General features: G+C 38.5%; 1 protein-coding gene across 2 annotated transcripts in view; it reads right to left on the bottom strand.

Annotated features, from left to right (window-relative positions):
* Positions 1 to 10,689: 10,689 nt before the first annotated feature.
* WDR75 (WD repeat domain 75) overlaps positions 10,690 to 18,052 on the bottom strand; it is a 41,420-nt gene continuing 34,057 nt past the window's right edge. For both annotated transcript variants that reach the window (XM_061433122.1, XM_061433130.1), the window contains exons 17-21: positions 17,299 to 17,468; positions 16,731 to 16,790; positions 12,667 to 12,816; positions 12,226 to 12,317; positions 10,690 to 11,933 (exon numbers count right to left, since the gene is read on the bottom strand). In XM_061433122.1, coding sequence (XP_061289106.1) covers positions 11,729 to 11,933; positions 12,226 to 12,317; positions 12,667 to 12,816; positions 16,731 to 16,790; positions 17,299 to 17,468 — 677 coding nt within the window. In that variant the 3' untranslated portion in view covers positions 10,690 to 11,728. The remainder of the gene's footprint in view (positions 11,934 to 12,225; positions 12,318 to 12,666; positions 12,817 to 16,730; positions 16,791 to 17,298; positions 17,469 to 18,052) is intronic.

Here is an 18,052-nt window from a genome sequence, read left to right on the forward strand (position 1 = left end):
CCAGACCACTTGATCTGCCTCTTGAGAAATTTGTATGCAGGTCAGAAAGCAACAGTTAGAACTGGACATGGAAAAACAGACTGGTTCCAAATAGGAAAAGAAGTATGTCAAGGCTGTATACTGTCACCCTGCTTATTTAACTTATATGCAGAGTACATCATGAGAAACGCTGGACTGGAAGAAACACAAGCTGGAATCAAGATTGCCAGGAGAAATATCAATAACCTCAGATATGCAGATGACACCACCCTTATGGCAGAAAGTGAAGAGGAACTCAAAAGCCTCTTGATGAAAGTGAAGGTGGAGAGTGAAAAGGTTGGCTTAAAGCTCAACATTCAGAAAATGAAGATCATGGCATCTGGTCCCATCACTTCATGGGAAATAGATGGGGAAACAGTGGAAACAGTGTCAGACTTTATTTTTGGGGGCTCCAAAACCACTGCAGATGGTGACTGCAGCCACAAAATTAAAAAACGCTTACTCCTTGGAAGAAAAGTTATGACCAACCTAGACAACATATTCAAAAGCAGAGACATTACTTTGCCAACAAAGGTCCGTCTAGTCAAGGCTATGGTTTTTCCAGTTGTCATGTATGGGTGTGAGAGTTGGACTGTGAAGAAGGCTGAGCGCCAAAGAATTGATGCTTTTGAACTGTGGTGTTGGAGAAGACTCTTGAGAGTCCCTTGGACTGCAAGGAGATCCAACCAGTCCATTCTGAAGGAGATCAGCCCAGGGATTTCCTTGGAAGGACTGATGCTAAAGCTGAAATTCCAGTACTTTGGCCACCTCATGCGAAGAGTTGAGTCACTGGAAAAGACTCTGATGCTGGGAGGGATTGGGGGCAGGAGGAGAAGGGGACGACAGAGGATGAGATGGCTGGATGGCATCACTGACTCGATGGATGCGAGTGGACTCCGGGAATGGTGATGGACAGGGAGGCCTGGCGTGCTGGGATTCATGGGGTCGCGAAGAGTCAGACACGACTGAGCGACTGATCTGATCTGATCTGATTATTTTTCTACATTTATTCCTTTGTTAGCTTTTCCTACTGTTCTTATATAAATCTTTATGTACCTTTTTAACTTTGCATATCTATTCTTTTCTTTCCTCTCAACAACTTGATAGTTTTGTTCTCATTACTTTATTCCCCAATTGGGACCTTGCTTTAGTTCTGTAATCCAGTTTGTGCTTTAGTTAGTTTTGTTCTGGTAGATATAATTTTTGGTTTCCTTTGTTCGCTGGGTCAATCTATTGTACTTTTTGTTGGACAGTTTTGATTTTGTTTATGGGTGCATATGTATAGGTGTATATTCAGTCTCTTTTTATTGTTGTGATAAACCTCTGTCTCTACATTGGACTTTTGCAGTTCTGTGGAGTTTTCCTTATTTTTTAAACCTATTATATTTTTTCTACAATTATTCCTTTGTTTGCTTTTCTTACTGTTCTTTCCCCCTTGCAGTTAAACTTATATAATTTTTGATTTCCTTTGTTCGCTGGGTCAATCTACTGTACTTTTTGTTGGACTGTTTTGACTCTGCTCATGGGTGTATATGAATATGCCATTATTTTAATTATTGTTTGCCTGCCTGATTTTGTAATTGCCATTTGTCTTGGGTTCATCTTTAGTTTCTCATTTTTGGATATTTGTTTCAATCTCACATTTAATGCCATAACAAACCACTTGTGGAATCTTCATTCCTGACCAGAGATCAAGCCCTGAGCCTTTGGAGTGGGAGCACTGACTCCAAGACCCTAGACTACCAGAGAACTAATCCTAGGGAGTATCAAATAGTGAGAACTCACACAAAGGAAACCACTTGAAGGCAAGACCTGGCATCATCCAACCACCATTAGCACCCTGTGCAGGACGCCTCCTCTAAACAAACAAAACAAAAATACAAACCCAATCATCAACAGATAGGATTACCAACTCACTCAGCCTTGCCCATCAGAGGAAAAAAACACAAAAACTCAGCACAAATCTCACCCTATTTGAAGCTTACACAAACCAGTGCACCAACCTTAGGAGGGCAGAAACCAAAGGGAAGAAAGAATTCAACCCTGAAGCTTGGGAAAAGGAGACCTCAAAATAATGAAAAGGCAGAGAAATACTACACAAATGAAGGAACAAAGTAGAAACACAGAAATTCAAATAAATGAAGAGGAAATAGGCAAATTGCCTGAAAAAGAATTCAGGATAATGATAGTAAAGATGATCAAAAACCTTGAAAACAAAATGGAGAAAATGCAAGAATCAGTTAACAAAGACTAGGAGAATTAAAGAACAAACATACAGTATTGGTGTTTTTCTTTCTGGCTTACTTCACTCTGTATAATAGGTTCCAGTTTCATCCACCTCATTAGAACTGATTCAAATGTATTCTTTTTAATGGCTGAGTAATACTCCATTGTGCATATGTATCACAGCTTTCTTATCCATTCATCTGCTGATGGGCATCTAGGTTGCTTCCATGTCCTGGCTATTATAAACAGTGCTGCGATGAACATTGGGGTACACGTGTCTCTTTCCCTTCTGGTTTCCTCAGTGTGTATGCCCGCTGGTGCACTGGGACAATCCAGAGGGAGGGTATGGGGAGGGAGGAGGGAGGAGGGTTCAGGATGGGGAACACAGGTATACCTGTGGCAGATTCATTTCGATATTTGGCAAAACTAATACAATATTGTAAAGTTTAAAAATAAAATAAAATTAAAAAAAAAAAGCAACATTGAAAATTAAAAATATTTAAAATTCAAAAAAAAAAAAAAGAACAAACAGAGAGAGACAAACACATTACTGAAATTAAAAATACTCTAGAAAGAATCAACAGCAGAATATTTGAAGCAGAAGAACGAATCAGTGAGCTGGAAGATAAGAATGGTGGAAATAACTTCTGAAGAGCAGAATAAAGTGAAAAGAATGAAAAGAACTGAGGATAGTCTCAGAGACCTCTGGGACAATATCAAACGCACCAACATTCGAATTACAGGGGTCCCAAGAGAAGCAGCTCCACTGCAGTACTCTTGCCTGGCAAATCCCATGGACAGAGGAGCCTGGTGGGCTGCAGTCCATGGGGTCACTGAGAGTCAGACACAACTGAGCGACTTCACTTTCACGACTGAGCGACTTCACTTTCACTTTTCACTTTCATGCATTGGAGAAGGAAATGGTAACCCATTCCAGTGTTCTTGCCTGGAGAATCCCAGGGACAGGGGAGCCTGGTGGGCTGCCGTCTATGAGGTCGCACAGAGTTGGACACGACTGAAGCGACTTAGCAGCAGCAGCAGAAGAGAAAAAGAAAGGGTATGAGAAAATTTTTGAAGAGATTATAGTTGAAAACTTCCCCAACATAGAAAAGGAAACAGTCAATCAAGTCCAAGAGGCACAGAGAATCCCATACAGGATAAACCCAAGGAGAAACACACCAAGACACATACTAATCAAACTAACAAAGACTAAAAACAAAGAAAGAATATTAAAAGCAGCAAGGGAGAAGCAACAAGTAACATACAAGGGAAACCCCATATGCTAAACAGCTGTTCTTTCAGCAGAAACTGCAGACCAGAAGGGAATGGCAGGATATATTTAAAGCACCGAAAGGGAAAAATCTACAATCAAGATTACTCTACCTGGCAAGGATCTCATTCAAAATTGATGGATAAATAAAAAGCTTTCAGACAAGCAAAAGTAGAGAATTCAGTACCGCCAAACAAGCTTTACAACAAATGTTAAAGGGACTTATATAGTCAAGAAATACAAGGGAAGGAAAAAGATTTACAAAATGAATGCCAAACAATTAAGAAAATGGCAATAGGAACATATATATCAATAATTGCTTTAAGTGTAAATGGATTCAATGGTGCAACCAAAAGACACAGACTGGCTGAATGGATACAAAAACAAGACCCATATAAACACTGTCTTACAAGAAACCCACTTTGGACCTAAAGACACATATAGACTGAAAGTCAGAGGATGGAAAAATATATTCCATGCAAATGGAAAGCAAAACTAAGCTGGAGTAGCAATCCTCAGTTCAGTTCAGTTGCTCAGTCGTATCTGACTCTGGGACCTCATGGACTGCAGAACGCCAGGCTTCCCTGTCCATCACCAACTCCCAGAGCTTACTCAAACTCATGTCCAGTGAGTCAGTGACACCATCCAACCATCTCATCCTCTGTCGCCCTTTCTCCTCCTGCCTTCAATCTTTCCAAGCATCAGGGTCTTTTCAAATGATCAGTTCTTTGCATCAGGTAGACAAAGTATTGGAGTTTCAGCTTCAGCATCAGTCCTTCCAAAGGACACCCAGGACTGATCTCCTTTAGGATGGACTGGTTGGATCTCCTTGCAGTCCAAGGGACTCTCAAGAATATTCTCCAACACCACAGTTCAAAAGCATCAATTCTTTGGTGCTCAGCTTTCTTTATAGTACAACTCTCACATCCATACATGACCACTGGAAAAACCATACCTTTGACTAGACAGATCTTTGTTGGCAAAGTAATGTCTCTGCTTTCTAATATGCTGTCTAGGTTGGTCAAAACTTTTCTTCCACGGAGTGAGTGTCTATTTCTTTCATGGCTGCAATCACCATTTGCAGTAATTTTGGAGCCCAAGAAAATAAAGTCTGTCAATGTTTCCCCATCTATTTGCCATCAAGTGATGGGACCGGATGCTATGATCTTGGTTTTCTGAATGTTGAGCTTTAAGCCAACTTTTTCACTCTCCTCTTTCATCAAGAGGCTCTTTAGTTCTTCACTTTCTGCATAAGGGTGGTGTCATCTGCATATCTGAAGATATGATTCCAGCTTGTGCTTCATCCAGCCCAGCGCTTCTTATGGTGTACTCTGCATAGAAGTTAAATAAGCAGGGTGACAATATACAGCCTTGACATACTCCTTTCCCTATTTGGAACCAGTCTGTTGTTCCATGTCCAGTTCTAATTGTTGCTTCTGGACCTGCATACAGATTTCTCAAGAGTCAGGTAAGGTGGTCTGGTATTCCCATCTCTTGAAGAATTTTCCAGACTTTGTTGTGGTCCACATAATCAAAGGCTTTGGCATAGTCAATAAAGCAGAAGTAGACATTTTTCTGGAACTCTCTTGCTTGATATCCAGCAGATGTTGGTAATTTGATCTCTGGTTCCTCTGCCTTTTCTAAATCCAGCTTGAACATCTGGAAGTTCATGGTTCATGTACTGTTGAAGCCTGGCTTGGAGAATTTTGAACATTACTTTACTAGCACGTGAGTGCAGTTGTGTGGTCATTTGAGCATTGTTTGGCATTGTCTTTCCCATTCTATTGTTTTCCTCTATGTCTTTGCACTGATCACTGAGGAAGCCTTTCTTCTATCTCTGCTATTCTTTGGAAGTCTGCATTCAAATGGGTATATTTTTCCTTTTCTCCTTTGCCTTTTGCTTCTCTTCTATTCACAGCTAGTTGTAAGGCCTCAGACAACCATTTTACCTTTTTGCATTTCTTTTTCTTGGGGATGGTCTTGATCTCTGCCTCCTGTACAATGTCACGAACCTCTATCCATAGTTCTTCAGGCACTCTATCAGATCTAATCCCTTGAATCTATTTGTCCCTTCCACTGTACAATTTGATTTAGGTCATACCTGAATGGTCTAGTGGTTTTCCCTACTTTCTTCAATGTAAGTCTGAATGTGGCAATAACAGAATGATCTCTGTTTGCTTCCAAGGCAAACCATTCAATATCACAGTAATCCAAGTCTATGGCCTGACCAGTAATGCTGAAGAAGTTGAAGTTGAACGGTTCAATGAAGACCTTCAAGTGCTTCTAGAACTAAAACCCAAAAATGATGTCCTTTTCATTATGGGGAAATGGAATGGAAAAGGAGACAATCAAGAAATACCTGGAGTAACAGGAAAATTTGGCCTTGGAGTACAGAATGAAGTAGGGGAAAGGCTAATAGAGTTTTGCCAAGAGAACTCACTGGTCATAGCAAACACCATCTTCCATAGCAAACACCCTCTTCCAACAACGCAAGAGAAGACTACATATAGACATCACCAGATGGTCAATACTGAAAATCAGATTATATTCTTTGCAGCCAAAGATGGAGAAGCTCTATACAGTCAGCAAAAACAAGACCAGGAGCTGACTGTGGCTCAGATCATGAACTTCTTATCCAAATTCAGCAATCCTTATATCAGACAAACTAGACCTTAAAATAAAGATTATAAGAGATAATGAAGGACACTACCCAATGGTCAAGGGATCATTCTAAGGGGAAGACATAATTGTAAATATCCATGGACCCAACATACTAGCACCTCAATACATAAGACAAACACTAACAGACACAAAAGGAGAAATTGACAGTAACACAATAATAGTAGGTGACTTTAACACACCACTCACACCAATGGACAGTTCATCAAAACAGAAAATTCATTAAAAACCACAAGTCTTAAATTATACATTAGATGAGATGGATCTCATTGATATCTTCAGGACATTGCATCAAAATCTAGAATACACTTCTTCTCAAGTGCTCATGGAACATTCTCCATGATAGACCACATCTTAGGTCACAAATCAAACCTCAGTAAATTTAAGAAAATTGAAATCGTGTCAAGCATCTTCTCTGACCACAATGCTGAGACTAGATATCAATTACAAGAAAAAAACTGTAAGAAACACAAACACATGGAGATTAAACAATACGTTTCTAAGTAACCAACAGGTTACTGAAGAAATCAAAAGGGAAATTTTTAAAACCTAGAAAAAATGACAATGGAAACACGACAACTCAAAACCTATGGGATGCAGCAAAAGCAGGTCTACGAGGGAAGTTTATAGCAATACAATCCCAACCTAAGAAACAAGGAAAAACATTAAATAGAGAAACTAACTTCATACCTGAAACAACTGGAAAAAGAAGAACCAAAAAAATCCCAAAATTAGTAGAAGGAAATAAATCATAAAGATCTGAGCAGAAGTATCTGAAAAAGAAATAAAAAGAAACAATAGTAAAGATAAATAAAACTAAAAGCTGGTTCTTTGAGAAGATAAACAGAACTGACAAACCTTTAGCCAGATTCATGGAGGAAAAAAGAAGAATCAAATCAACAAAATCAGAAATGAAAAAGGAGAGGTTACAACAGACACTGCAGAAATACAAAGGATTTTATAAGAGACTATTATGAACAACTATATGGCAATAACATGGATAACCTGGAAAAAATGGACAGATTCTTAGAAAAGTTCAATCTTCCAAGACTGAACCAAGACATAGAAATCATGAACAAGCCAATTACAAGCATTGAAATTGAAGCTATGATAAAAACAAAGCCCAGGACCAGATGGCTTCATAGGAGAATTCTATCAAACACTTAGAGAAGAGCTAATGCCTATCCTTCTAAAACTCTTTCAAAAAATTTCAGAGGAAGATACACTTCCAAATTCATTCTATGAAGCCACTATCACCCTGATACCTAAACCAGACAAAGACAATATGAAAAAAGAAAATTATAGGCCAATATCACTAATGAACATAGATGCAAAAATCCTCAACAAATTTTAGCAAACAGAATTCAGCAACACATCAAAAAGCTCATACCCCATGATCAAGTTGGGTTTACTCCAGGAATGCAAGGATTCTTCAGTATACAGAAATCTAGTCAATGTGATAACACCATATTAACAAATTGAAAGATAAAAACCATATGAGCATCTCTATAGATGCAAAAAGACTTTGACAAGATTCAGCACCCATTTATGATTAAAACTCTTCAAAAAACGGGCATAGAAGGAACCTACCTCAACATAGTAAAGGCCATATATGATAAGCCTACAGCAAATATTATTTTCTATGGCAAAAAACTGAAAGCATTCCCCCTAAGATTAGGAACAAGACAAGGGTGTCCACTTTCAACAATATTATTCAACATAGTTCTGGAAATCCTAGCTACAGTAATCAGAGAAGAAAAAGAAATAAAAGGAATCCAGATCAGAAAAGAAGTAAAGCTCTCACTGTTTGCAGATGACATGATACTGTACATAAAAAACCCTACAGATAGTATCAGAAAATTACTACAGCTAATCAGTGAATTTAGAAAGTTTCAGGATACAAAATCAATACACAGAAATCACTTGCATTTCTATATACTACTATGAAAAATCAGAAAGAGAAATTAAGGAATCAATCACATTCACCATGGCAACAAAAAGAATTAAATATCTAGAAATAAACGTAAGGAGAGAATAGAACTGTACACAGAAAAGTATAAAACACTAATGAAAGAAATCAAAGATGACATAAACAGATGGAGAGATATTCCATGTTCCTGGGTAGGAAGAATCAATATTGTGAAAATGACTATACTATCAAATGCAATTTACAGATTCACTGAGACCCCTATCAAATTACTAATGGCATTTTTCACAGAACTAGAACAAAAAATTTCACAATTCATATGGAAACACAAAAGCCCAAGCCAAGGCAGCCTTGAGAAAGAAGAATGGTGCTGGAATCAACCTTCCTGACTTCTCATTACACTACAAAGCTACAGTCATCAGTACAGTATGGTACTGGCACAAAACAGAAATACAGACCAATGGAACAAGACAGAAATCCCAGAAATAAACCCATGCACCTATGGGTTCTTTATTTTTGACAAAGGAGGCAAGAATATACAATGGGGCAAAGACAGCCTCTTCAATAAATGGTGCTGGGAAAACTGGACAGCTACATGTAAAAGACTGGAGAAGGGCATGGCAACCTACTCCAGTATTTTTGCCTGGAGAACCCCATGGACAGAGGAGCCTCGTGGACTACAGTCCATGAGGTCGCAAAGAGTCAGACACGACTGAAGCGGCTTAGCACGCACACACGCACTTGTAAAATAACGAAATTAGAACACTTCCTAACATCATTCACAAAGATAAACTCAAAATGGATTGAAGACCTAAATATAAGACCAGAAACTATAAAACATAGGCAAACATAGGCAGAACACCTGATGACATAAATCAAAGCAAGATCCTCTTTGGCCCACCTCCTAGAGTAACAGAAATAAAAACAAAAGTAAACAAGTGGGACTTGATTAAACTTAAAAGCCTTTGCACAGCAAAGGAAACAATAAGAAGGTGAAAAGACAACCCTCAGAATGGGAGAAAATAATAGCAAACAAAACAACTGACAAAGGATTAATTTTAAAAATATACAAGCAGCTCATACAACTCAATGCCAGAAAAACAAACAACCCAATCAAAAAGTGGGAAAAAGTTCTAAACAAACATTTCTCCAAAGAAGACATACAGATGGCTAACAAACACATGAAAGAGGATCAACATTGCTCATTATTAGAGAAATGCAAATTAAAACTACAATGAGGGATCACCTCACACTGGTCAGAATGGCCATCATCAAAAAGTCTACAAACAATAAATGCTGGAGAGGGTGTGGAGAAAAGGGAATGCCCTTGCACTGTTGGTGGGAATATAAATTGATACAGCTACTATGGAAGACGGTATGGCGATTCCCTAAAAAACCAGGAATAAAAGTGCCAAATGACCCACTCCTAGGCATATACCCTGAGGAAATCAAAACTGAAAAAGACACATGTATCCCATTGTTCACTGCAGCACTATTTACAATAGCTAGAGCGTGGAAGCAAACCAGACGCCCATGACAGATGAATGGGTAAAAAAGTCATGGTACATATACACAATGGAATATTACTCAGCCATAAAAAGGAACACATTTGAGTCAGTTCTGATGAGGTGGATGAACCTAGAACTTATTATACAGAGTGAAGTGAGTCAGAAAAAGGAAGATATAGTATTGTAATGCATATGTACAGAGTCTAGAAAAATGGTACTAAAGAATTTATTTACAGGTCAGCAATGGAGAAACAGACATAGAGAACAGACTTATGGACATGGGGAGAGGGGAGGAGAGGGTGAGATGTATGGAAAGAGTAACGTGGAAACTTACATTGCCATATATAAAATAGACTGCCAACAGGAATTTGCTGTATGGCTCAGGAAACTTAAACAGGGGCTCTGTATCAACCTAGAGGGGTGGGATGAGAGGGTGATGGGAAGAAGGTTCAAAAGGGAGGGGATATAGGTATACCTATGGCTGATTTATGTTGAGATTTGACAGAAAACAGCAAAATTTTGTAAAAATTATTCTTCAATAAAAAAGATTAAAAAGGAAAAAAGGATGTAATACGTTAAGGCACAATAATAAAAAAGGACTTACAATGCTATTTTTTTAAATAAAATAAACATTTGCATGAATACTGAAAGCCACATTCAGTTGAAATAGAGATCAGAAGAGAAAATAGAGCAGAGGCTCTAAGGGAGTGAATGGCTAAGAGCAAAATGTTCAAGGATACTTCATTTCCTATGTTCTTTCCTAGTAGCTCCTTGGCCAGATACCTCAGTTCTGCCATCTTCTGCATCTTCTGACTAGAAGTGATGTATTCAATGAAGCTAATGAATTAAGTGAGACAAAAAATTAAGAAAATATAAAGGCAATTTTAAGATCACAAGGTATACCCTCAAGAAGTTGAACTGAACCTCAAAATAGAGCTTTCAACAAAATTACAGGAGGACAAGTGCAGGGATCAAGTCTGTAATCATCATTTTTCCACAACCCTATCTGAAAAGAACTGAGCAAGGGACACTGTGTGACAAGAGAAAAAAAAGATCCATAATTGTTCTGCTTTGTACCAATTTATTCAGCAGTGTTTAGCATCCATGAAAACCAACAAAACGACCAAATAACTGGAGTGGCCATAAAGAGACATGAAAGGACGTTTAACCACCATAGTAGACAGTCAGTAGAAGACACTCTCTAAGTCTATAAATCATATAGATGTTTAAGCATATTATAGAAATTTATAAGGTTACTTTCAATGAGTACCAGTATAAAAGTGTAAACTCCAAAAACAGTAGAAATAGAATCTAAAAAAATAAAAATATTAAAAAAAGCCACTTAGAGCAAATTTGTGAACATTCCCTGAGATGTGCACTTATGATGTGTCCACTTGTTTTTGCATTAACTTTTTAATATAGATTTTACAGAAGAGTATCATTGAATTGCAAAACTCCTAAGTGATTGTTACGTGACTGAGTAGACACAGTAACACGGATAGAGTAACACAAGCTCTTCTTATTGGCTCTAAGGCTGTCATGAAAACCATATTTACAAGTATAGTACAAGTATAGTAGACACCTTCTCAGAAAGGTATGGGGTCAGATGATGTGAATTTAGAATTTTTCAGATTTTAGGCAGCTTGTATTATATAACATTCTCAATGAAGTCTGTGAAATACCACCATAATCATCTCCCTAAATTTCTCTATGAAAAATATACAAGACGGATGAAATCAAGACTGTAGAGAACCTCACATCAGTTCAAGTCATACTTGGCTACCAAATGAATTCTGAAATTAAAACACTATCTACAAAACCTTAAAAAACTTTTTATATCTCCAAATTGCAGATAAGGGGACTTATGCTATTTAAGTTCAACTTCTAGCTCTCCTTTAGGGCTGATATGTGATATGGCAACTGTAAAACATGATGTAAACCCAACTTCATATTACCAGTTATTTAAAAGTAAAGCCTGTTAATATTTAACATCTCAAGAACAGAAAAAACATTTAAATAGATTTGTGGAGTATCAACACACAATGAAAACAAATCAAAACGTGAAAACAAAGTGCAGAACCCTCCCCCATCCTCCAAGGCTCAAAGAGCAGCTATCCAGCTGTAGTCTACTTTCCTAAATTTTTTCAGTTCTTTTTCTTCTGATTTTGACAACTGATATATAATGTCTTCTTCCAAATCTGTGTTATTTGTATCCTGGATCTTTTCAGTGAAATTATTTTCTTCATCTGAATCATCACTTTCTTTTTCTTCCACCATATCGACATCATCAGGATGTTCTTCAGCACTTTTAACAATAACAGAATAAAATGCAATTACTATTGAAAAATATTTCTAAACAATAACTTTCTAATTTAAGATACTTATGAAAAAAATCATATGAACAAAATTAATGAAAATTGTTGTTACTGAATACACTTTTATTTGACTTATTTATTTGACTTAGTAATTCTATACCCTGTAAATACAGATTAAAGCTGAAGGAGAAACACAGGGAAAGAATATTCTGATCAATGATATCACAAACCATCCTGTTTCTCAAAACAGAGTATCTGAACACATGTGATAAACTGCCTTACCTCTTAGTCTCCTTAGACAGCAGGAGTGAGTTTACAAACATGGAGCAGAGGAAAGAAGCAGATGGCAGGACGTGGGCTGGAGTGCGAAGAAGCTAGAGTGAAACAGAAACAGGGTTTCATTTAAAAAGAGGAAATGCCAAGGCTTTTATCAACACCAGGTTCTGTTGATGAAAAACCAAAGAACTCCTACTTTTATGCAAACAACCCCTCCTCCAACCTCATCAGAAATCCTAAATTTTATGCCATTTAGTTTGAGAATTAAAGTTGCACAATATACAAATGATAATCCAAAAATTATTTGTTACAGATTGATTATCCAAAAATTCCAACTTTAGTTAAAGTCCTTTACTGCATTTAACCCCTGTCACATAGGTATAAGCAATTAATTTATACTGTTAGTTTCAGTATTATAATAAACTTATGTAATTAATAATTACTTACCTCACTAATTGCAGGTATGTTTTCTGTTAAGGGCAGCTGTACCAGCTCATTTTCCAAAGCTTCATTTAACTTGTCATTCTGTTGTTCCTTCCTGTGCTTTCCCAATAAGAAATAAAATGGGGTTGTTGGAAGACTTTCTTCTGCTAAGAGCTGTAAGGGTTAAAGAACAGGGAAATAATTTCAATAAAAAAGGAGGAACTGCCTCTGATCCAAGTACTACAGTAATAAAATAACAGGGATGAAAGGAATTGTAGGTTATCTTGTATGATTCTTTCACTTCACAAGTAAAGCAACTGAAACTAGTCCATTTACTCTGAGAAAAGCCAACGTGGACACTTAAGATGACTGTTGGGGGCCAGTGTGAGGCACTTCACCTGTGGCAAAGGTCATGAGGAAGGAGGCTCGACATACGCAAAGGTGGGATCGAGCCTCAGGAGTCCCCCTGGAAATCCTCAAGCATCTACCCCCATAACCAGAGCCTGCCTACTTTACTACTTTGTGCTCACCTACACCTCTGACTTTACGGGGGGCTGTCCCCCACCACCTCTTTCGGAGAAGGAGTTAACTTAGAACTCCAGTTAATAATAATTCCTGGGCGTGATAGGAGTGTTTCAACCTACAAACTCCTCTGAAGGTTCTCTAGCCTGCCTGACAGGCTTGTCCGGCCACATGTGATTGCTCACAGCCTCCCAACCGTGAGAGGCACAAGATGCTTTAAACCTTCTAAAAACAGGTTCCTTAGAAAAGTTAGAAAACCATTAGTATAAGTATAGTTGGCTGATTAGAAATTGTATTGGTGAAGGGTTTTTCATTTGTTGAGCCAATGTTTGTTGCTAAGTCTCCACATCCCTTGCCCTTACACACATTAATGAATATATAGAAGAAATAAGTATTAACCTTTGATATTAATCACGTTAGACCTTAGGCTAAGTAAATTCTTTCCATAACTAAAACCCACTACACCCTCACCCTACAGGAATGTAACTTTATTTGGGTGGCGTCTGTTTTAAGAATAATCACCCCTGGAGAAATAAGTGTCCTGGTTGACTGACCGCTGTCACAAGGAGAAGGTCATAAATTGTCAGCAGGCCTCCTGGCCAGAAGATGATGTAACACCCCTAAGACCTCTGTATACATTTGTATGAAGCACCTGACTTTGATAAAAGTCAGGACTGCTGACCCCACGTGACTTTTGCATAACATCTCAGTGTATAAAAGTAGACCATGGAAAATAAAGAATGGGGATCAGTTTCTCGAAATACTGGTCTCCCCATGTCTCTCTCTCTCTCAAACTCTGGCTGAGTCTCCATCTGGAGCGCGGAACCCGCCATGCTTACTAATTATGCCTGGGCTTCTAAGATCTGACCGGGGAGGCCTCAGTGTCTCCTCTCCTTCAGGAGAATGGAAGGACGCCTGCGGCCTACGTAAGTGGTGCAAGCTTCTTGTCTTGAAGTTTTATTGGTCTCCCGCGTAAACCAAGCTATCAGCCTCTTTTCTCCACTGAATTTTCCTGCTGAGCTATCCTCATTCTATTACTCTTTATATCTCTAATATCTAATTGAAGCTATTGTATCCTGATCCTCTCTGACGCCGTCCCTGCTTCGAACTCCCTGGATCAGCCGGGGCTGGACCCCGGCAGATGACAGAACAATATGTACACCTACCACTACTTCTACCCCCAGTCCTACAAAAACAGCAGCAAGGGGTTTTCAAAAGGGCACAGATCTACAGTAATAAAGAAACTGGGTGATGTGGGAAGTGGAGAGCAGGCTGAGGGGTGCTAACTGACCTAGTAGACCCAAGAGAACAGGATTCTAAGCTGGTGGTGGCCAACGCTAAGAAGCACCCCAATTTATGCTGTGGTGGTGGTTTAGTCACTAAGTTGTGTCCAACTCTTGTGACCCCATGGACTGTAGCCTGCCAGGCTCCTCTGTCCATGGGATTCTCCAGGCAAGAACACTGGAGTGGGTTGCCATTTCCTTCTCCAAATGTATGCTGTAGGATCTCACAATGCTCAAGAATTGGTACTAATAGTGCTTCTGAAAAAGGCTAAAAGAAAAAAAAGAAGAAAACCTGTTAGCCTGGTTACAGTCTATCTCTAGAGCTCTCGGATTTCCAGATCTCCTCCTCAGCCTCAGCAGAAGGCTGGCAAAACCAAGTGTGTCTTTAGACTAGACAGCTTGGTGTGTGGAGGGTGAGGGTGGCCGCGCAGCTGAAGGCAGCTGTGGTCCATAGAGGCTGCTTCCTGCAGTGCTGGCAGTCAGGTGACGCCTTTCAGGCAGGAATTTGGAAGAAGTTTACCTGGGTGATAATGACCAGTCTAAGAGAAAAAGTTCTAAAAGTAATGACTTCAGAGATTTTCTCCTAATAGCTCAGTCAGCTAGTGGAGACCAGAGGTCAAGTTCCATCCAGGCGAACTTTCAAAGGTGACCTTGCTCACCTTTAATTAAAAGCAGACAGCCAAGAATCATCAGACTCTGATGAAAATCTCCAAAACAGATTGAAAAGAAAAAACCTAATGAAAATAAACCATACAAGAGAGACCAAAAAAAAAAAAAAACCCAAACATATACAGAAAAGATCAGATGAAAAATAAGAAATCTCTCATACTATAAAAAACGGGAAAAAAAGAATTACTTTCTAAAATACTATATATTTTAATGTTTATTATCTGTACCTTCCTATTAGACTGTAACACTACAAATTTATAGAGACTTGATCCTTCCATTCACTGATACCCTAAATGTCTAGAGCATACAGTAATGATCAACAAAAAAAATGCTAAATGAATTCAATGAATTTTCAGAGAAAACTAAGTCAGGTTACAGATAAAGTATAACAGTATCTTCAAAGTTCTGAGACAAAATGATTTTCAACCTAGAATTCTACGTAACCAACCAATCAAATGAGAGAGAATAAAAACAAGTCCAAACCTGCAATGTCTTAAATTTACTTCCCATGGAGATATTTACCAAAGCAAAGGAGTAACCAAAGCAAGCGATAAACCACAGGATCTATTACAGGAGAGGTGACTGAACCCCCAGAATGGCAGCAAATGCAGATCCTAAGATGACCACTGTGTAGCAGGTGTTAGGTTTATAACAGGGCAATCAGTTCAGAGTAAAGCAGGTCAGAGGCTCTTGAAAACACTTCTTCAAGCTCAGCATACCTAATATGAAGACCATGAGAGGACGCACACACTGGGGGAACTAGGTGCCCCCAGTGTAGGAGGCCCAGGCTCGATTTCTGGGTCGGCAAGACCCCTGGAGGAGGGAATGGCTGCCCACTCCAGTATTCTTGCCTGGAAAACTCCATGGATGGAGGAGCCTGGCGGGCTACAGTACATGGGGTCACAAAGAACTGGACATGACTGAGCGACTGACACTCTCACTTTCACTAGATGAGAATAGGAAACTGAGCAATTGAAAAGATAAGCAATCATTAACTCCAGATAAAAGAAGCTGGTCATAAAAGGAAAAACAACCTGTTTGTTACTGCATGGCTCAGTTACCAATGGTGTTAACATTTTTAAGGATGAACAGTGATCTAAGATAAATTTATCTACACTGCAAAGATTAGGGACAGAATGTATGTGGGTGTATGTTGTGTATTTGGGGGGAGGGATGTGAAAGAAATTTCAACTTCAATAGATCAGAATTAGAAAATACCAAGTCTAATGCCTAGATGTGAAAAATCCAGAATTAGCAATATAAACATGTTTCTTAGAGACACAGAGGTAAATAAAAACTTCAACTAAAAAGTTGTGAGTGGGTATCTGTGTGGGTAATCTCACTTGGTGGTGAAGTTCAAGTTTTCTCACAAACGTCTCATAAAACTATTTGATTCTTTGGATCATAAGCATACATTACTGATATTACAAATTAAAACTACATTTTCAAAGACCACTATGACACCAAATGAAGCAAGAAGTTTCTAAGTATATAATTTAAAACTCCACTTCAGGGCAGGTAAAACATTTTTGTCATAGCTGAGTTTTGAAAGATAAACTTATCTTTGCAGGGAGGCAATGTGCATGATCTGAGCTACAAGTGACCAGAACGTACCTGTTTGCTTGTGGGTGTGAGTTTCTCTTCTGGACACTGTGTACTGAATGTCAATAAACTCTGAAAAGAGAGGTCAATTAATGATGCAAAATATAAACTGTAGATATTACAGTTAGAAAATGTCAACTTTTCATGCTTATATATATATGCTCACAGAAAATGTATTTAGTAACTGCTGTGACAGTTGTAAGATCGTTCTGAAAGAGAGAGAGATATATATATAGATATATATATATATAAAGTCAATTGATAGATCTAATTTAAGCCACTGATTTCTTTATGGTAAATCAAATAAAAAAGTTAAAAAAAGGCCATTCTAACAAATACAATTCAAAATACTCTAATTATCTTTTAGATCATATCTTTTTTACTGTCATGGAATGAATGAATACAAGAAAGAGCCTTTAAGGTGGGGGCTAATATACTCCCACCAATAATATGACTGTACTGAGCATACTAGATAGATGATTTGGCAGTGGGTTGAGGTGGGTAGGGAGAGAAGGGGTAATCCTTAACAATACTATTTCACACATACTAAATGACCGCCTTTTCTGAGGTGGATGGTTACCTGTGATTTTGTTAGGAAGTAAAACTGGGATCTGTTCAGCCACTGGTAAGCTTCTGAGGTGAACGATTCAGGGACATCTCGGGGAACAAACACTCCCCACAAGACTTCCTCTCTGCAGATATTCTTTTGAATATACAATGGCCTTGGCTCGCTAGGTTTAAATACAAACACTAGAGGAAAAAAAAACAGACAATAACATTTTGCTGGCAAAGGTTAGTTCTAGCCTCAGATTGGAGGCCCACACTCACCCTGGGACTTACCCCATTGAATAAATGGCCCAGGTTATGATTCTTTTAGGCTTTGATTCAGTAAGTATCTGTGATGCCTACTATGTGTCAAGCAGGTTAGGAATGAGGGATTTGAAGATGGAAAAGAGAAAGAAAAATTCCTATTTCTGAGAGCAGGGCCAACTGCAGAAAACAGACACCAAAACACTACAGAAGTACTTTTTGTCTTAAGCTCTAGAACAGACATCTGTGGAGCTTTAAGATCACAGAGAAGGAATGATTAAAGCTCCTTGGGGGTTGGGGGGTGGTTTCAAAACCCTTTAAGGAGGTGAAATCTCTCTTGGATTTTGAAGACTGAGTAGGAGATGGATGACATGCTGAAAAATGAGGGACGTCCTCAAGCTGGAACTCAAGAAAGAGCAGTGGTCAGGCAAGTGGCTTCTGATCCAAAGTTAAGTTTAACTCAAATTACATTAAAGATGTTAAAAAGAAAATTTAGGGAACAGATTTCTTTTGTCAAAGAAATA

The sequence above is a fragment of the Bos javanicus genome, chromosome 2 (genome assembly GCF_032452875.1).
Source record: "Bos javanicus breed banteng chromosome 2, ARS-OSU_banteng_1.0, whole genome shotgun sequence".
Lineage (NCBI taxonomy): Eukaryota > Metazoa > Chordata > Mammalia > Artiodactyla > Bovidae > Bos > Bos javanicus.